This window comes from Rhinopithecus roxellana, chromosome 2 (genome assembly GCF_007565055.1).
Source record: "Rhinopithecus roxellana isolate Shanxi Qingling chromosome 2, ASM756505v1, whole genome shotgun sequence".
Taxonomy (NCBI): domain Eukaryota; kingdom Metazoa; phylum Chordata; class Mammalia; order Primates; family Cercopithecidae; genus Rhinopithecus; species Rhinopithecus roxellana.
This window is the reverse complement of record NC_044550.1, coordinates 99,861,506-99,883,530: the sequence shown is the minus strand read 5'-3', so window position 1 is coordinate 99,883,530 and position 22,025 is coordinate 99,861,506. Positions and strand designations below refer to the sequence as shown.

General features: G+C 35.7%; 1 protein-coding gene across 6 annotated transcripts in view; it reads right to left on the bottom strand.

Moving 5' to 3' along the window:
- CLCN3 (chloride voltage-gated channel 3) overlaps positions 1 to 22,025 on the bottom strand; it is a 101,473-nt gene that overhangs the window by 41,179 nt on the left and 38,269 nt on the right. For 4 of the 6 annotated variants that reach the window (XM_010364010.2, XM_010364006.2, XM_030918342.1 and 1 more), the window contains exon 3: positions 1,293 to 1,450. In XM_010364010.2, coding sequence (XP_010362312.1) covers positions 1,293 to 1,450 — 158 coding nt within the window. Of the gene's footprint in view, positions 1 to 1,292; positions 1,451 to 20,888; positions 21,185 to 22,025 lie in introns of those variants that run through there. The other 2 variants (XM_030918353.1, XM_010364009.2) reach the window with 1 other exon arrangement.

Below are 22,025 nucleotides of genomic sequence, written 5' to 3'. Positions count from 1 at the left end.
GAAGCTGTACCTATCATAAACAATATAATTTAAATTTTAGGTTTCACACACATATACATTAATATGGAAGCTTATAATTTGTGTAAATAGTCATTGTCATTGACAAGTAAATTTCCAACACCAAAATTATACAGGGCCTTTTGAGATTTGGAATTTTATTTTTCAAAAAGATTTTCTACTCTGGGAGGCTGAGGTCAGCCAATCACTTGAGGCCAGGAGTTTGAGACTAGCCTGGCGAAATGGAGAAATTTCATCTCTACTAAAAATACAAAAATTAGCTTGGCATGATGGCACACACCTATAATTCCAGCTACTCAGGAGGCTGAGTACAAGAATCGCTTGAACCTGGGAGGCAGAGGCTGCAGTGAGCTAAGATTGCACCATTGCAATCCAGTCTGGGCAACAGAATGGGTGATAGTCTCAAAAAAAAGAAAAAAAAAATTTTTTTTTTTTTAAAAAACGTGTTTTGTTTAAAAACTAGCCAGGCATGGTGGCACATGTTTGTAATCCCAGCTACTCAGGAGGCTGAGGCAGGAGAATTGCTTGAATCCAGGAGGTGGAGATTGCAGTGAGCCAAGATCACACCACTACACTCCAGCCTGGGCAGAAGAGTGAGACTCCGTCTCAAAAATAAATAAATAAATACAAAATAAAAAATGTATTTTGGATTACATTATCAATGTAAGTCATGACCACGAACAAAAAGGATCCATAAATTGTACTTTTATATGTTAAAGCCATTTTTAAAAAAAAAACAGTAAAACATTACAACATTCAATAAGCTTTATTTGGGATCCAAGTTGAGAAATATCTCAGAATCAAATACTGGGAAAAGAGGTAAAAGAAAACAGCAAAATCCCACAAAACTATCTGCCCCTAATAGATTTCTTCTTTTTCCATAGGTAAGAGTTATGCAATGACTTTCCTTTTTTGCCTTAGCTGGTGGGTTGCTCAAAGGCAAAAATCATGCTGATCTCCATATCTTGAACTTGGCTTGTTCTTCCCCCCAACTCCTGTGCTGTATTTTTCCCTTTCCTTCTTATTTTGACTTCTTATTGTATTTCCTTGTTTTTTAGCTACCTGAAATCCTTTCTGGAAAGATACAGGGTATGAGTAAACTAAAAAAATTAAACCTAGAAGAAGAAAAAAACATGAACCACATATGAAATGAAGACATTTACTTATATTAAATGTAAACATATTTTGGCAGCCTGAGATCACTGGCAGAAATACACTATTAAAAGATCTAATTATGCACTATATTTTTTAAAATTTTTACTAAAAACACTTACCCGTCTATGCCTTTCTCTGTCTTTACATTTTTCTCGCACCCAATCAATAGTATGGAAATCATCATATGTACCAACACCTGGAATTGGTTCATCCAAAAGATCCAGTAAATGTGTAGAACTGTTAATGCTGCCTCCATTTGTCATTGTATAATGAGTTCCTACACAAGAAAAAAGGAAAGATGAGTATGTTTTAGAAGACACAATCGTGAGCTAAGTGACCTTCTTAGAAGTTCATTATTAAGTCATGCAGAAATAATATCACTTGAAATCATTTCAGTTAGAGAAAAATGTTAAGAAAAATTATCCAAAACTTGGAAATAAGGCCAAAATACTATGGCATGTCCTTTTAAAGTTAAATCTGAGTGTCAACAATTAGCCTGCATAATAGTCACCTGATGCTCTGGAGAATTTTGAAGACTATTCCGATTAGGGAATAGACTCTGTAAAATTAGAAAATGACTTGTAAAAGATAAATCGAAAATAGTAATTTTTATCTGGTAAAATGCAAATGAATTCCGTCCAGTAGAAAAAATAACCCTTAGAGTGGTGGTTTTTGTTTTTGCCCTGTAAGAATTTGCTTTCTTTCACTGATGATACACACTTCATCTCACACATCCTCCTCTCAATCAGCCTTGTCATCAGGCAGGTTCCCTCATTAGAGTCAAATAAACCTCTGACACATATTCACCATATATCTTACATGAGTATCACAGACTTGAGAAATGTATCAGGAAGGACATTAAAAGATAGCTCAAGAAAAAGAAATACAAGTGGCTTTTAAATATGAAAATAAGCTCAATCTAACACATAAAAAGAAACGCAAATCAAATCCACAATATCATTTCCCTCTATCAGATTAGTAAAGATGAAGTGTGTGAATGCACTAAGTTAGCAAACCTTTGGAGAAAGAAGTCCTATCACAAAATTAGTAGTTTAAGTATGAAATGGAATAATCCCTTTGGGAAGGTGAAAGCTAATAAAATTTAATATACACAGATGCTCTTCAATTGAGCAAGTTCACTTCTAAGTTTTTTTTTTCTTGCAGCTACTCTTGCATAAATCCTTGAATAAACCCATAAATTATGCACAATGTGGGCAGAACATCTTACTATGTGCTACAGAAAGAAAACAAAAACATATTAATGCCAAAGTGCTTATAATCTAAAACGGGTTGGCAAAGAGCCAGAGAGTAAATATTTTAGGCTTTGGATGCCACACAGTTGCCACAACTCAATTCTGCCATAGTAGCACAAAAGAAATCATAGACAATATGTTCATGAATGAGTCTGAATGTGTTCCAATAAAACTTTATTACAAAACAGGTGAAGGACAGGATTTGGCACATGGCTGATAGTTGCCAATTCCTGATCTAAAGTCTGTACAGCAGACTTTACAACTGAAGACTTCTATTAAGAATTTTTTTTTATATAAATAGCACTTTACAGTGTAGCAGATACAAAGATAATTAAAAAAAAAACTACCCCTGACTTCCAGATGCAATATATTTTTATAATTACATTTCAAAATAAAGTTCAAATACTGAAGTTCCAAGGTTCCAATATTCTTTGACTACAATTCTAGTCATGTTACTTATATTTAATTTGTTAACAAAAAAAGAAATCTTGGGACTGTAGCACCTGGAACTAGGTGGATTAATCTAAGAAAACTTCCTAAAAAATACGAATTTTAAATTGTAATTTGAAATAAATTAGGCTATGGTTTCACAATGAGAATTATAGTTATACATTCCATGTTAGATACACTTAACACCTACTTCTGAAAGAAGAAACATATATGAGTATAGTCTGTAAAAGACAATTTATATTACTGTTAGAAAAAGAGTTTGGGCCAGGGACAGTGGCTCACACCTGTAATCCCAGCATTTTGGGAGGCTGAGATGGGTGGATTGCTTGAGCTCAGGAATTTGAGACCAGCTTGGGCAACATGGCAAAACCTCATCTCTACTAAAAATACAAAACAAACAAAAAAAAGCTGGGCATGATGGTATGTGGCTGCAGTCCCAGCTACTCAGTAGGCTAAGTTGGGAGAACTGCTTGAGCCCACGTTGGTTGTCACGCCACTGCATTTCAGCCGGGCCACAGAGGAGGACGCTGTCTCACAAAAAAAGGAAAAGAAAATAAAAAGAATTTAGAGTGTGAAAAACAGGCTGGGTAAGAAATATGATAATCCAAGTGAAAAATTATTAGACTTGACAGTGGAAGTAAAGAGATACAAGTATTTTGGGAAGCAGTTTGGAAATACCTATCAAAATATAAGGGTTCTACTTCTAGGAATTAATTCTACAAGTGCGCAAAGGCTTAAATATTTAATTGAACCACTATTTGTAATACTGAAAAATTCAAACCAATGGAAATGTCTCATCTATTTGTAATGAATGAAATCATGTAATTTATATATAATGCAGCAGTTAAAAAGAATAAGGTTGATCAATATATACTGGTATAAAAACTGGCTACAATACATGGCAGTTTTTTAGAAAGGGCCAGGTGTAGATCAGCATTTTTAATATGCAAATTACTGTGCAAAATTTATACAGTAATACACAGAATATAGAGAAAACAGTTTGACCAAACATGAGACAACATACTAATAAAGGTGGCCGGGCGCGGTGGCTCAAGCCTGTAATCCCAGCACTTTGGGAGGCCGAGACGGGCGGATCACGAGGTCAGGAGATCGAGACCATCCTGGCTAACACGGTGAAACCCCGTCTCTACTAAAAATACAAAAAAAAACTAGCCGGGCGAGGTGGCGGGCGCCTGTAGTCCCAGCTACTCGGGAGGCTGAGGCAGGAGAATGGCGTAAACCCGGGAGGCGGAGCTTGCAGTGAGCTGAGGTCTGGCCACTGCACTCCAGCCCGGGAGACAGAGCGAGACTCCACCTCAAAAAAAAAAAAAAAAAAAAAACATATTAATAAAGGTTATCTCTGGGGATTAGAAGTGTCAAAAGCAGAAAATGAACTTTCATTTTCTACTTTGTACTTACAGGTATACATATATGTATAAGCAAACACAGTATTTTCATAGAACCATAGAGACAGCTATGAAAATAGAGAAATTCGAATGAATCCAATCATCAATTAAGTAAAGAGAGCAATGAATTGTTACCAAAAGGCCCAGATTCTAGTCCTGGACAGCTGAGTAACTTTAGACAAGTCACCTTTAAATATTAAGTATCTATCAGCATCCTTGACAGTTGTATGATATATGCTATAGTTTATAATAAAGATACATAAACAAAGAAACATTTAAATTTCTTTCAAAGCACTATGAACTTTGAAAACCTCACACATAATTTCAAATAGGTGATTTTAGCATACGTGATTATAAATTACATCCTCAAATTATTTAGTAATGCAGATTTTAATGCCAAAAATTACCCAGAGTTTCTTATTGAAAATGTAACTAATTATTTGATATAGAATATAAGAAGTGGCACTCTATACTAATGTTTAAAAAAACACTGTAAAAATAAAACACAAGATATGTTTATTTTATTATAGGACTTTTAAGGAATGGAGCAAAATTACCAGACTACTCTTGCCATCTTTCTGGTTTAAACAAACGCATTCTCCTGTGTTTACAGATAAATAAAAAATTATATATGTTAAAGCCAAAATCTGAACTTTTCATAATCACTATAAACATTCTTAGACTAGAGCAAGAGATCATTTGAAATCAATTTGGGGGTGGGATAAGGGAGGAATGAACAAAGAACCACGATGCCAATACTATTAACTAATTTTATTACCGCTGAGATATAAGCCAAATAAACTATAGAGTAAGTTTTTTTTGATAATTCTAAGAGGCAGTAAGAAGAGACATGAATATAGAAGGGGATAATATTTTAAACAGTGTAATAGTACTAATAAGTGTTTGTTTGCTTCTACCAGGTCCAACAGGGTTCTCGCTTATCTCCCTATTTATTACTTTAAATGCCTTGGAAGCCCAGAGTGGTGGTCCACGTCTGTAATCCCAGCACTTTGGTAGGCTAAGGAGGACGGATAGATTGAGTTCAAGAGTTGCAGACCAGCCTGGGCAACATGGCAAAACACCATCTCTACAAAAACTAGCTGGGCATGGTGGTGTGCACCTGTAATCCCAGCTACTCAGGAGGCTGAACTGGGAGGACTGCTGGAGCCTGGGAAGTAGAGGCTGAAATGAGCTGTGATTACACCAATGCACTCCAGCCTGGGCGACAGAGCAAAACTCTGTCTCCAAAAAAAAAAAAAAGCGTACCTTGGAAAGGTGTAAAAGTTCTAAAAGGAGAGTGGCGCACTGATTTGAGTGTTTTAGCAGAAGTACTCCAAAAAATATATATAATAATAATTGATAGCATTCTTGGCCAAAGGTTTAAAGGCCCAATCCCTGCATCATGATGCCCATGTTCATTTACATACAACACATACTCAAAAGCTTAAACTTAAAGATTTAATAAAGCTCTTCCCCGCCTCCCTCATCCTAATTTTACGTAGTGACTTCCACTTTGTAAAAGCTACCTGAAAGGCCATACATTTTCTTGAGAAAAAGCAATTGGAGAATAAATATATAAGGAACACTTACAGTATCTTGACATATGTGAGAATCTCTGACTCTGCTTTCCACATAATATTAAAACTGATCATTTAGAAAATGCATTTGTAGGGAAGAATCAAAAGGCACTTATGACTTTCTGGTAAGATTTACAGTACTTCTGTGGTATTCTGACCAAAAATGCATAAAATGAATCTTACAAGGAAAAACCAGATACACCCAAACTAAGGGAAATTCTGCAAAATATATGGATTGTACTCTGCAAAAATGTCAAGATTATGAAAGATAAAGAACTGAGGAACTGTTCTAGATTAAAACAACTAAATGTAACATGTGCTCCAGGATTAGCTCCTAGACCAGGAAAAAAACCTTTTTTCTTTTGTACTAAAGGACACAGTGGGACAACTGGCATACTGGAAAATGGTCTGCGGATCATGTCATAGTATGGTATCAACGTAAACGTTCTGATTTTGAAAAGTGTAGAAGTGTACGGTAGCTACACAGAAGAAAATGCCCTTTCTTGAGGGAATACACACTGAAGTATTTAGGAATAAAAGCATGTTACATCTGCATTTTACTCTTTACATGGCTCAGAAAAAAATACATAGTGCATACATGCCCTGTATCTATATAAAATGCTACTTATTGCATATAATAGCATATACAGTACTTGGAGAATAGAGACATAATGAACAAATGTGGTAAAATATTAACATTTCAGGAACTGGGGTGACAGGTATATGGGATTCTTTGCACTATTTTTAAACTTCTGTAAGTCTAAAGTTACTTTAAGAAAAAGCCTACTATGAAATATTTTGCAAACTTTGTTTTCCCTCCTACATTGCCCTTCTCTGGGTACAGCTGAAGAAACATGGACTACTGATCTTATTCTCTTTATGCAAAAAATAAAAAGTGAAATTTCTATACCACTTAACATGTATCGGTAATACATCGCTAGCCCCACTTAAAGAATTTCCAGGCTATTTGCAGCATAAAGACAAAAAGCAAACAAAACATACATCTCTCCAATAGACTTATGAATGACGAAGTGGAAAAGTACAGACTGCTGTTCTCACTTTTATGAGGTATAAAAAGGTACAGTAGTGCAATACACATTTACATCAGACATGTGTCTTGCTTTCAGTGACTTTCAAATAATTACTCTGTGGAAACTACTCTTAACATCTCAATTTACAGAACGATTCAGCAATTCAAAATCTCTGAAAACCAGAAAATTTTCAAACATCCAAACATTTACTTTAGTATGTGACATTTCAAATATTTCTCTTATAAATTTTATAATTTGTTCTGTCAAACATGGAAACCTATTCGAAAGGGAGGAAAAGGAAAATTTCTATCCTAAACTGGGGAGAAGTCACTGTATTTCTAATGTGAAAAGAAATTTTAAAGGTATTATGTTTTCTAACAATAACAATGGCTTTAAAATAATCCTATTGCACTGTTTCTTTGCATATAATTCTCTGAAACCTAGATTTGTGTAAGATATAACTTACAGTCAGGCACAGTGGCTCACGCTTGTAATCCCAGCACTTTGGGAGGCCGAGGTGGGTGGATCACAAGGTCAGGAGTTCAAGACCAGCCTGGCCAAGATGCTGAAACCCCGTCTCCACTATAAACACAAAAATGAGCTGGGCGTGGTGGAAGGCGCCTGTAATTCCAGCTATTCAGGAGGCTGAGGCAGGAGAATTGCTTGAATCTGGGAGATGAAAGTTGTAGTTAGCCGAGATTGCACCACTGCACTCTAGCCTGGGCAACAGAGCAAGACTCTGTCTCAAAAAAAAAAAAAAAAAAAAAAAAAAAAAAAAAAAAGATGTAACTTATATAGGCTAAAATGAGATAGGTACAAAAAATTATGTATGTTAAAAATTTTTTTTAAAGCAACAGTATATCCAATTTTACCTCTCAATTTCATCTTACACATGAATAAAGCATGTATCTTTTAGGTACTGTCACAGCATAAAGTTCTCTTTTACATGAAGTACACCTCCTCCTTTTTTCCTAAAATAATATTTCAAAGGCTGGGCGTGGTGGCTCACACCTGTAATCCCAGCACTTTGGGATGCTGAGGCAGGCGGCTCACTTGAGGCCAGGAGTTTGAGACTAACCTGGCTAACACGGTGAAACCACGACTCCATTAAAAATACAAAAATTAGCTAGGTGTGGTGGTGCACGTCTGTAGTCCCAGCTCCTCAGAAGGCTGAGGTGGGAAGACGGCTGGAGCCTTGGAGGCAGATGCTGCAGTGAGCCAAGATCACACCACTACACTCCAGCCTGGGCAACAGAGTGAAACCCTGCCTCAAAAAAAAAAAAAAAAAAAAAAAAAAAAAAAAATATATATATATATATATATATATATATATATATATATATGCACACACACACACACACACAAAATATATATATACACACACACATATAAAAATATATATACACACACACATATACATAAAATTAGGAAAGTTAATTAGGAAAAATATGGCTTTTTAAAAACTGATATCTGGAGGAAACTCTAGAAGACAAAGAGAGGTCCTTAGGATGAAATAAAGGTAGTAGTGAGACTGCGGCTTCCTTGATTATGCCTTTCTTTCTCTCCTTAGTAAAAGGTCTTCTTAAGATTTGATTTGATTTGATTTGATTTGATTTGATTTTAATTTAATTTAATTTAATTTAATTTAATTTTATTTTATTTTATTTATATGTATTTTTTGAGGCGGAGTCTCGCTTTGTCGCCCAGGCTGGAGTGCAGTGGTGCAATCTCGGCTCACTGCAAGTTCCGCCTCCCGGGTTCACGCCATTCTCCTGCCTCAGCCTCCTGCGTAGTTGGGACTACAGGCGCCCACCATCACGCCCGGCTAATTTTTTTAAATTTTTACTAGAGATGGGGTTTCACCGCGTTAGCCAGGATGATCTCAATCTCCTGACCTCGTGATCTGCCTGCCTCGGCCTCCCAAAGTGCTGGGATTACAGGCGTGAGCCACTGTGCTGGGCCACAGTTAGATGTCACTAACCTAAAATGACAGGATTTGCCTTGGACCTCCCATTTCTCAAAGTATATGCAGTTCTCACTTACCTGTGAAAACCGTAGTGGAGCTGTAGTGGAATACCTCTAGGAAAGACTAAGCAAGTTTCCTTATTCCACGCTATTTTCTTGACCCCTCCACACACCTTCCCCACACCAATTCAGTCAGAGACATCCATTGCCATAGGAAAAGAAATACAAAGCAGAGCATGGAGAACATGATTTGATATTATGGTATCCCAGTTTCAAATGTAGGCTTCTGAAACCCAAAGAGAAGAAAAATTCTTTTTTTTTTTAAATTTAAGTTCTGGGATACATGTTTAGAATGTGCAGGTCTGTTACACAGGTACACATGTGCCATGTGGTTTGCTGCCTTTACCAACCCATCATCTAGGTTTTAAACCCCGAATGCATTAGGTATTGTCCTAATGCTCTCTCTCCCCTTGTCCCCCACCCCCCGACAGGCCTCCCTGTGTGATGTTCCCCTCCCTGTGTCCATGTGCTCTCACCATTCAGCTCTCACCAATCAACTCTCACTTATAAGTGAGAACATGCAGTGTTTGATTTTCTATTTCTGTGTTAGTTTGCTGAGAACAATGGCTTCCAGCTTCATCCATGTCCCTACAAAGGACATGATCTCATTCTTTTTTATGGCTGCATAGTATTCCACAGTATATATGTGTCACATTTTCTTTATCCAGTCTACCACTGATGGACATTTGGGTTGGTTCGAAATCTTTGCTATTGTAAATAGTGCTATAATAAACATATGTGTGCATGTCTATAGCAGAATGATTTATAATCCTTTGGTATATACTCAGGAATGGGACTGCTGGGTCCAATGGCATTTCTAGTCCTAGATCCTTGAGGAATTGCCACACTGTCTTCCACAATGGTTGAACTAATTTACACTCCCACCAACAATGTGAAAGCGTTCCTATTTCTCCACAGCCTTACCCACATCTATTGCTTTTTGACTTTTTATAATAATCACTACTGCGACTCACGTGAGATGATATCTCATTGTGGTTTTGATTTTCATTTCTCTAATGATCAGTGATGATGAATACAACTTACAAGGGATGTGAAGGACCTCTTCAAGGAGAACCACAAACCACCGCCCAAGGAAATAAGAAAGGACACAAAAAAATGGAAAAACATTCCATGCTCATGGATAGGAAGAATCAACATCATGAAAATCTCCATACTGCCCAAAGTAATTTACAGATTCAATGCTATTTCCATCAAGCTACCATTGCCTTTTTTCGCAAAATTAGAAAAACCTACTTTAAATTTCATATGGAACCAAAAAAGAGCCCATATAACCAAAAGAATCCTAAACAAAATTAACAAAGCTGGAGGCATCATGCTACCTGACTTCAAACTATACTACAAGGCTACAGTAACCAAAACAGCACAGTACTGGTACCAAAACACATATACAAACCAACAAAACAGAACAAAGGCCTCAGAAATAACACCACACATCTACTATCATCTGATCTTCAACAAACTTGACAAAAACAAGCAACGGGAAAGGAATCCCTATTTAATTAATGGTGCTGGGAAAACTGTCTAGCCATATGCAGAAAACTGGAACTGGACCCCTTCCTTACACCTTACACAAAAATTAACTCAAGATGGATTTAAGACTTAAATGTAAAACCCAAAAGCATGAAAACCTAGGCAATACCATTCAGGACGTAACCATTGGCAAAGACTTCATGACTAAAACACCAAAAGCAATGGCGACAAAAGCCAGAATTGACAAATGGGATCTAATTAAACTAAAGAGCTTCTGCACAGCAAAAGAAACTATCATCAGAGTGAACAGGCAACCTACAGAATGGGAGAAAATTTTTGCAATCTATCCATCTGACAAAGGTCTAATATCCAGAATCTACAAGGAACTTAAACAAATGTACAAGAAAAAAAAACAAACGACCCCATCAAAAAGTGGGCAAAGTATATGAACAGACACTTCTCAAAAGGAGACATTTATGCGGCCAAAAAACATATAAAAAGACTGATTCTTAATAGTCAAAACTTTGAATTCAAAAGATGGGTCTCTGGGTTTCAAAAAGCTTTAAGTAAACAGGCTTAGAGTTTCTGCAATAAGCCAGATATAGAACCAACTTTACCTAACTACATGAGGATTGCTGGGGAGGAGAAAAAAGGGAATCAAGTAAACAAGAGAGTTAGAAATGTTAAAGTGGTGACTGGCTTGAGCCTTTTACATTTTCTAAAAGTGAGATATAGGTAAGATCACACTAACCACACATACAAGTTGATTTTTTTCATTCATACCTCCTAAAAATTATGTCACGTCATTAAAAGTACAAGCATATTTTCAGTGACTTCAGATAACTGTATTTGTCATAACATACTATAATTTATTCACTTTATTTTTTTAGAGATGGGGTCTTGCTCTGCCACCTAGGTTGGAAAGCAGTGGTGGAATCATAGCTCACTAGAGCCTCAAACCTAGGCTCAAGCAATCATCCTGCCTCAGCCTCCCAAGTAGTTGGGACTGCAGGGAAGCACCACCACACCTGGCTACATACTACAATTTAAACAAAACTTCAGGTTGGTTTAACATTATGAACATTATCTAACATATATGTATCTGCTCAGCCATCCTCTTTTTCAATTAATTTTTACAATTTTAAGTCTTTTCTTATTCTTGACTTTTTCTCCAACCCCACTACCAGATATTCAATACTAATAACCAGGTATATTTCCAAACTTAAAATAATCATATTATCCATTTATTATCCTCACATTAGGGTTAGTATTTATATAATAGAACCTGATTGTTTTGCCCACTTGGTATCTCCTTCCCCTTCTTTCTATAATAGAACCCAATTATTTTAAGGAAACTTCTGTCCCTCACTGCATGCAGGCCTGGTAAAGGTATCAATCAAGGTACCTTCTCCTCCCCAGCTAAAGAAAACACACAGATCCAAGTTAGATCAATCAAACTGTGGCTCCTAGAAATGTAAATCTTGGCACAGTGGTAATCCGAACCAATTGATTTTAATAGCTGAACCTTCAAGAGGACATAGGATAATTCCATAGTTCCTGTTACCTAAATATCCAGCTCTTGGATAAGAAAGTATGACCTGAAAGTAGCTGCCAAGTTTAAGACAAAAAAAAAAAAAAAAAATCAAAAACTTTTTTGGAGAGCTGACTACCAGATGCCCGTGACTACTATTCTACTACCCAACTCTACTATCTCCTGGCTGAAAAACAGTAACAAAAAAGACTGGAAAAAAGATCACTTTTCTTCCAGGTGGCCTAGTAGAGAAATTCCATGACTTTACTGCACTTTGAGGTCAGAAAGACCTAGAGTCAAATTCCAGCTCTGCCTCCCATTAGTTCTGTGATCTAGCACAAGTTACTTATTAACCTCTTTGAGTACCTTGGTTTTGTTACCCACTTCTACTAGAGTATGGTATGTGGACTGGAGATACATTACGTAAAACATTTAATAATACTACACTTGACAAATAGTAGAAAAACAATAAACACAAGCTATTATTTCTGCTCAAATACTTGAGTATTTAAAATTTCATCAGAAAAGCCAGGTGCAGTGGTGCACACCTGTAGTCCCAGCTAATTAGGACACTGTGGCAGGAGGCTGTGTCGTTTGAGCCCAGGAGTTCAAGGCAGCCTGGGAAACATAGTGAGATCTCATATCTATTTAAACAACAAACCAAAAACAAACCCCCCCCACACACACTTCAGCATGTTGCATTATATTACTCATATGACTAAGTTATAATATTGCTTAACCAAAAGACTAACAATATGACAAAGAAAGCCAAAAAAACAAAACGAAACAAAAGTCTGGCTGGGCGCAGTGGCTCACGCCCTGTAATCTCAGAACTTTGGGAGGCTGAGGCAGGTGGATCATGAGGTCAGGAGTTCAAGAGCAGCCTGGCCAATATGGTAAAACCCCATCTCTACTAAAAATACAAAAATTAGCCGGGCATAGTGGCATACACCTGTAGCCCCAGCTACTTGGGAGGCTGAGAAAGGAGAATCACTTGAACCCGGGAGGTGGAGGTTGCAGTGAGCAGAGGTTGCGCCACTGCACTCCAACCTGGGCGACAGAGTGAGATCCATCTCAAAATGAAAAAAAAGTCTTAAAATTTTGGACAATAAGTTCTTCTACAACTGTATATTCAGCAAAAATCAATTTTTTTAACAGATAACTTAATTCATTAGGCCTGGTACGGACACAGAAACAAATTCTTAAAATGCATGATTCATGAATTTCATACTTCAGACATTACCAATACTGAAATACCTCCAGTAAGCAGGAAAAATTATTCAATCGATGAACTAAAACTGGTTTGCAACCTTCTTGCAAGAATAACTCTATTAAGAAGATTGTTTTGCCTTATTTTATTTTTTTCAGAGACAGGGAACTTTATAAAGATCAAGCACACCTATGGAAACACAAATCCATTATTTCCTAATATGTGTAATCTAAACAAAAAGACTTAAATTTACCTGTAGGAAAATTATTTAAAATTATTCATTATTCTTTTTCCAATTGAGTGACAGTGGTTAAGAAGAAAAAAAAAGTATTCATTATTCTTTAAAGAAATATTTTTTCTACTCGGGAGGCTAAGGCAGGAGAATGGCATGAACCTTGGAGGCCGAGCTTGCAGTGAGCCAAGATCGCGCCACCGTACTCCAGCCTGGGGGACAGGGCAAGACTCCGTCTCAAAAAAAAAAGAAATATTTTTTTCTAGTGAGGAAAGAATAGTCTTTTGAATAAATGATGCCGGGACAACTGGCTATTCACATGTAAAACAATGAAATTGTACCTCTCCCTCATACCATATATCAAAATTAACTAAAAATTGATCCTAGATCTAAAGAGCTAAAACTATAAAATACAGGAGTAAATTTTTGTGTTCTTGAGTTAGGCAGTAGTTTTTTAGATATGACACCGATACACAAGAGAGAAAAGAAAAAAACAGATAAACTGAACTACATCAGTATTAAAATAATCTTTCCCATGCAGAGGTCACTGTTATCTAGCTCATGTCTAATAATAACAGTAAGAATAGCTAATTTTAATTAAGTTAATGTGTGCCAGACATTGTTCTCAGGACATTACATATATTAGTTCATATAATACTCCCAACAACATGACACAGGTACTATTATCTCCACTTTATACATTTGGAAAACAAGATGCTGAGAGTTAAACAGGCCCAAGGTTACACAGCTAGCAAGTAGGAGAACAGGGATTCAAACTCTAGCACTTTGATTCTCAAGTTACTAAAATAATTTCACTGTTGGTTTACATGTATACTTTAAGAAATGTGGACAACCTTCTCTCAGAGTAGGTTAAGAACTATTACATGATGCCTTCTCCCAAACACATATGTATATGCACTTAGCCTTTGGACAATAAATACAATCTTACTCTTCACCATCACTATCCCTCTTTGCCTTTGGTTGCAGTTCACTTTTTCCTATATTATTTAAAACGCTGCAATGCAAAACTGCAGAAGTGGTGAGCACTGCTTTGCTCCCAGCACTCACATCCTTATGCTTTACAGAAGGTTATGATAATAGTGCATCCCCATTCTCACCCTCAGTTGTTCCCGACATCTTATGCCACAGGAAGTGTACCTTTACCCCAGGTGTACTTACAAACAGGTTTTCAAACTAATTTTTAGCTTTTGAAATGTTTTTGCAAAAAAAAGTTGAGATATGTTTCTCACTGACATAGTATATAGATATGTACTTAAATAAAACCAAAGTTTAGAAACAATGCTTACTCTTACTAGTTGGTATATACTGATATTTTACTTTCTGTTTTTTTAATCTTTCCTTTTACAATACTGGTCACAATTCAACTGGTTTCATGATCAACATGTTAAAACTTGAAGTTTGACAAACACTGAACTAGAAAAATATAGGCGTTAATAAAATTGTCTGCTTTCCCATAAATACAAATATAATTTTACCCACAAGCTTTCCACATATATTTGCTGAACTGAACTTTAAAAAACAAAACAAAACAAAACAAAAAACCTTAATTGCTGCACCTTAAACTGAGCTTATTAGTAAATATCACAGTGACACTGGTAGGAGCCTAAGTCTTTTCTCAAAGGGGTTTATCCAAATAATGGTTTTACAGGAAAAATAATGCATATAGTTATTTAATAAGAGTTCCTTGTTACCTCTGTGATCAATCTCCAAAGATGTGAAATGGTGATCCTTGTCATTTAAGTTCATAATGCAGATGACTGTTACATAAGACACAGACAGGCCGGGTGCGGTGGCTCAAGCCTGTAATTCCAGCACTTTGGGAGGCCGAGACGGGTGGATCACGAGGTCAGGAGATCGAGACCATCCTGGCTAACACCGTGAAACCCCGTCTCTACTAAAAAATACAAAAAACTAGCCGGGCGAGGTGGCGGGCGCCTGTAGTCCCAGCTACTCGGGAGGCTGAGGCAGGAGAATGGCGTAAACCCGGGAGGCGGAGCCTGCAGTGAGCTGAGATCCGGCCACTGCACTCCAGCCTGGGTGATAGAGTGAGACTCCGTCTCAAAAAAAAAAAAAAAAAAAAAAAAAAAGAAAGAAAAAGAAAAAAGACACAGACAAAACATATGAACCTTTTAAAAAAAAATTACGGAAGGAAGAAGGTAGAAATCCAAAATACCATGTATTCTTTCACAACCTATTTGCTTCTGTATGTTAAGAGCAGGAGGTCTAGCCCCATATGTTTCTTTTTTCTCTCTCTCTGCGACCGTACTGATAAGAAATGGCCTTCCTGGTAAGGGAGGGGAAAGTAAACGTTATAAGTTGATAGTGGAAGTTCCAGAATGTTAGCAGACTCCAAATCAAAGATTAAAAAGGTAAGGGCAAGAATAGTGCCTCATATTTAGCAGGTGGTCAATTAAATGTCTACTGGGTAAATGAATAGCATAAAAGAAGCATATGCTATTAAAATTTGTTCAGTCATTCAGTCATATTTAACTGTCTAAACTGCAAAGACTTGCAAGTTAATGCCAAATCCCAAAGAAGTTTTCCAAAGATACACAACCAGGCAGCAGCAATACTAAGCCCATTACTCAATTTACTGTTTTCTGTTCTGTTGCCACCTCAAATTAAAAAGCTACATCCTTAGTTAGAGATGATACGGTGGACATTAAGACATCTGTGCAACTGGAAATAGGTTCCAAATTTAATTATTATGCCTGCATATATGATGAGCTGTATAATACGTGAATAAAAAGATTTATAAAATTTGCTATATTTCATAAATTTATAAAATTTATTAGAGAAATCAGAATAAATCCACTTTATGACCTAATTAAAGTTGCAAAGGGCTACAAAGAAACTAGAAATTAAACATATGTTAATTTAAAAACACGAAACAAAACCTGAAAGTACAATTTAAGCTACCAGTCTCCTGCATAAACACAAAGCAGAAACCTCGATGCTGGGAAAATAGCCAAAATTACAAACTTAATCAATGCGGCAGGAAATGTGTTCACACTTTGAAATCTTGATACAAAGCATTTCTGACAAGCCATGAGATGGCATAAAATTAACCATACTTAAGTGTCAGCTATTTTTAGAAAATCAAGCTAGAGATAGTAATATGAACCACATTTTATTGAAGATTTGAAATTCAGATACTGTGGGAAAAGTACATTGAAAAACAGGCTTTGTTTTATACTGCTGTTGTAGAAACAAGGAGTTTTTGACACCAAATAAACAATCTCTAGTTGTTCCTTTAATTTACAGACACTTAGATGGATTAATATTTTAAGAAGAGGTTTAATTTTCCAGTTGGATAAAGTATTAGGGCCAATAAAAATATAGTAAGTACCTGAATCCTAAAATCATTTTACAAAGAGCCTACAGAATGTCCCTCTGGCAATAAGAACATCATATAACACCTGAATTTTCAAATAATGGGCAAAAAATGATACTTTTCAGAGGGAAGAAAAAGGAACAAACCTCTATTATAATAGAAACCCAAAAAAGCTTTATTTAGATACACTGCTGAGCTAATGAATGTCAAGAAATAATTTCAGGGAGAAACTTGAAAAACTAAGATTCCAAACTTCTATTTCAACGGCAAAGCTATATTTTGTGGTTTAAGTTCATCGTTAGTCCTGTAGGATCTGCCATTCTTCTAACTTCCACCTTTCTACACTACCCTCTCCAGTGACTCACAAAACTGCCTTTGTTGTACCAAAACTAATCCAAGAGCAACATACTAGGCATTTCCTCCTGTCATAGCATTTACTCATTTTATTATACCCACCAGAAATGCCCAAAAGAACTTGCATTCCCTTGTGTATGTGAGAACAGTCTACTTTGATAACACCTGTCAAAAGGAGCCTCATCTCTTCTTCCCCTAAAGTCCCAAAGAACATTGGGACTTTATTAACTATTATTAATATTACTATTTTTATCATAATTCTCCACAGCACCTAGTAGTGCCATATACGTGTATGTGTGTGTATATATATGTATATATATATGCTCACGCTGAATGAAACAAATATTTAAAGAACATTGGGACTTTACAGGAAGAAGAAACTTCTATCATTTCTATCATTCACTAGAAATTTACTAACTTCCTCAGGATTATGTTTGTTTTTCTTATGCCTCTATCAGACTTAAAACACAAGTTACTATGAAGATACATGTAGTGAGAAGCAGTTTAGCCTCATGATTAGAGTATGAGCCAAATATCTGGATGGAATTCTGACTTTTCCTTAACAATTCCTTACCTCAGTCTTGTCAACTAGAAAATGGGGATTATAACAGTACCTACTTCATAAACTTGTGATGAGGATTTAAATGATTTCATACACATAAAGCACTTAGAACAAATCAGGCACAGTGGCTCGCACCTGTAATCTCAGCTACTTAGGAGGCCAAGGCAGGTGGGTCACTTGAGCCCAGGAGTTGGAGACCAGCCTGGACAACATAGTGAGACTCTCTCTGAAAAAAAAAAAAAAAAATTGTTTTTTAAATTAGCCAGGCATGGTGTCGCATGCCTGCAGTTCCAGGTACCAAGGAGGGTGAGACAGGAGGATCTAAGCCCAGTAGTTCAAGGCTGCAGTTTGCTATAATCACTCCACTGCACTCCAGCCTGGGTGAAAGAGTGATACCTCTCTCTTAAGAAAAAAAAAAAAAGAACCCCACTTAGAATAGTATCCAGCTAACAGGAAATTCTAATAAATATTAACTATTATTAATATTATTATTTTTATCATAATTCTCCACAGCACCTAGTAGTGCCATATACGTGTGTGTGTATATACATATGTATATATATATGCTCACTCTGAATGAAACAATTAAATATTTAAATAATTGTTAAAGGCCCTCATGGAGTAAATGGAGACTCAGGCCCAAAAGATCAAATACATTATAAAGGGTTGGTAGAAGAAAGAAATTTGACCTCCAAAACTACTTAAACATCTTGAACAAATTAAGAAGAAAAAGTGTAAAACTAACAGTCCAAATAAGCCAAGCATTTCTTCCTGATAAAAAAGGAAGAGATCTTTTGAGAAGGCTTGATTGTTTCTATATAGGAAATATACCTCTAAAGATGGCTATTTCTGAAATGTCATCTTAATTTCTAATCTATCAATAGTACATTAAACTAATTCTATTTTGAATCTACTAATACTTCCAGACTTGACATTATTTACTTAAGTAGGAAGCTTCACCATTTACCATCTCACCTTGAAAAGTAGTATTAAATTCAATTTACCCAACAAATCCCTGGCTATACCACGCAGGGATTTACTAAACAGATTCATGTTTACTTTATTGATATCCTTCACAATTTTATACTTTATCTGCCTCTTCACTATCAGCCTGAAGATCAATTTTAATCATTATATAGTTTTGTTCTTCCTCACAGGGAAGCTGATTCAGTTTTTTCGATCTGTTAGCTCCCTGTCTCTATCAATTCCATTGTGTTGACCCATGGCTACAACGGGTCATAAATTACAGAAAACATATAACATCTTACACATAGACACTAGGATATTACAGTATGTTTGAGGTAAGACAGTGCAGACATGCAAGCCTAATAACTCACTTATCTCAACTACACATACACAATGTTACTTTCAATAACAATGGCTTATATTAATAGATTAAGTCTCATCAAGGGATAAAGAACCTAATTGACCTGCCAAGAGTGGGACTGATTTAGATCCTAAGCAAGATTCTTAAAGGATTATTTATGAAAGCATAATAGAAATAAAAACCTTACGTTTTGGTAATATCAGTAACCATGCCTACTCTCACATAAGTTTTGACTTATTTCTTATTATTTTTATATTTTACACTGAGACAGTCCATAAGTAAGTTCTGTCAAAGACTATTAAGCTTCACAAAAGGAATTTAAATTTCTGAAGCCCAGGTATTCTATCATCATTAACAACCAAATGTTCTAATAGCATGAGGAAAATATAGCCTGTCTTGTTTCACACTTTAATTACTGACTAGCAAATAATGTGACATTTGAACAGTCACTATTCATTCACCTTGCTTCCTGCTTAAAGAAATCCTAACCAGAAAACTGATAATGAGAACATAGGAAACAGAAGAACTTAAGATCGCAACATTAAGAATAAAAAAATAAAAAACTCTGGGTGGTGTGATTATGAGAAATTATTTTCTTCTTTATGCTTTTAGATATTTCTTCCAAATGTTCTAACATATACATATACCCATATATTGAAATTTTATTAGGAAGGCAACTCTGTAAGAGAAAGCACAATATATGTAACATGATCCTTACATAGCTTTTCTCAAAATGTAAAAAGCAAGTTTTTACTAACTACAGAATACTACAAGATAAATAATGTTACAACTGCTCAGACCCTAAAATAGTGTCTAGCAGACACAATGCAACCAATACACATTTGTTGAATACATTATGTTTAAATTATAGTGGAACTTAATACTAAAAGAAAAGTGTTATCAGAACACAAAGTCTATTTTAAATAAAGCATGCTAATTATATTAGAAAAACATTATTACTTCCTTATATACTTACAAATAAAAGTTTGGGTTAAATCATAAGGTGAGTTTATAATATCATGCAGTAATTCAAACTAATGTGGCTCAAAAATGAAGTCACATAAGCTAAGAGATTTTTCTTGAAGTTCAATTTTTTTCTAGGACAACAAATGTCAACCAGTCTGTTTTTAGAATATGCAATTTAACAAAAATGAAAAAAAGGGCAGTAATTAACATGCAATTAATTTTAAGGAGACTAAGGAAGTGACTGCCAAAAGATTTACAGGCATGCTGGGTGCTCTTCTGCTTTTCACAAACCAATAACTATTATTTTTTTCTGACATTTAGTAAAGTACCCTAAACGTGTTTTATCCTATCAAATTTCACAAGATACCTGTGGAAGACAATGTAGTATGTTACTCAGCTGAAACACATATTAAATAAAAAGTATTAATATAGAAATTATTCATCTTTATTGTCATTTTAAAATGTTCTAAAATGTAGGTAAAGCTTTTGCTATAAATTTATTTTGTGGTATAAAATCTATATGGTAATTGGCAGCAGCTGAAATATAATGGTACATAGTCACCTGATTTCTCTGGGTAAATTAAAGGAAATGTAAGTTTTCTAAAGGAAGAAAAACATTACTTTTTAGGTCCCAACCAACGCGACTTTAGTTGGCTGTAAAAGCATATTAATTCATTTTCAGAGTTAGAAAGAAGATTTTCATGCAGAAGATGGAGTCGGAGCCCGACGTGATCTGAAGCAGTACTAATCTGCACAGAGAAAACAATCAGGGATGGCTACATAACCATTCAGAAGGTTGTATTTTCCCCTTACTAACAACCCAGGGCAACTAAACAATGTACAGCAGTATTTAAAGGACAAACGAGAACCAGTTTAAGCTAGAGGACCGCCCAGCCGCATGCAAAACATACCAACAGAGAATTCACAGCAAGGGGATGGTATTACCTCTTTTATGTAATTCCCTCAGGGGAATATTGTCTCCTCCCCCATCATAAGGCAAATAAGGGTCGGAAGAAGCATCCATAATTAGAATTTTTAAAAAGAAGAAAAAGAAAAAGAAAAGCTTGCTAGCTTAAAAGGAAAGTGGCATTTCTTCCATCCCTGCTGCAGCAAGCAAGGGAGATGCCATATTTGATGAGGTTAGAACTGTAGTTCGACTCGCTGAAGCAACTGGGTTCTTCCACAGTGGATGATGTCATCAAAGGGAAATTATTGCAGCCTGGTTGCTACTGGCTACAATCTAGCAAGGCTTAGAGGCGGAACAGCCTTCTTAATCAGGTCCTGCTACGTATGACAATGACTAAGCTCCAAGTATAACACACAAAACTGGTTTGAGAATTTTAAAGCACTCACAATACAGCTTCTGTAGCATCAGTAGTAACGACAGTAAAACAATAGAAATATTATTTCTTTTGGTTTTAAGATAAATATAAAGGGGAAAAAGTAATACAGAGATGTAAAAAGGAAATTCTGAATGCAGACAATGCCCTTTTTCATTTCTAATGTGAAAAAATGAGAGCAGTACTCTAGTAAGTTTGTGTGCTTTTACGAGAGAATGTACCAGCTTTATACAGTAATGTCATGTGAGTCATAGCCATAAAAAAACTACAATATGCCAAAGGTTTCTCAAGAAACTTGGTTCTAAGTCTATTAAAAATAAAAAATAGTCTACAATATACAGCAGCCTTTCACTGAGGATTTAAAAACCAAATAACTGAAGAGTTGAATAGTGTTTTATCCCACTCACCAATCTCCTCCAGCAGCTTCTTGTTTCCTTTCTTGAAGGAACTAGATAGTAAGACATCATAGCTTTTGAGGAGAAAGAAAACTTATCAACATACTATAACTTTACTATTGTGTGTGCGTAAACTATGCAAAATAGGTTTACTAAGCAGAAGACTTTCCTATCTCTACTAGCTTCGTATTTTTCTTACCTCATAAGGGTTTTGTGTTTTTGAAATAACTTTTAGCAAAATGTGTCTCAACTTTTCTAGAAATTGTTATAAAATTCAGAAATTGTTTCTTTAATAGAAATTTTTATGAATTTTAGTTATTTGGGGTCTTTTAAAAAACTGTATAGGT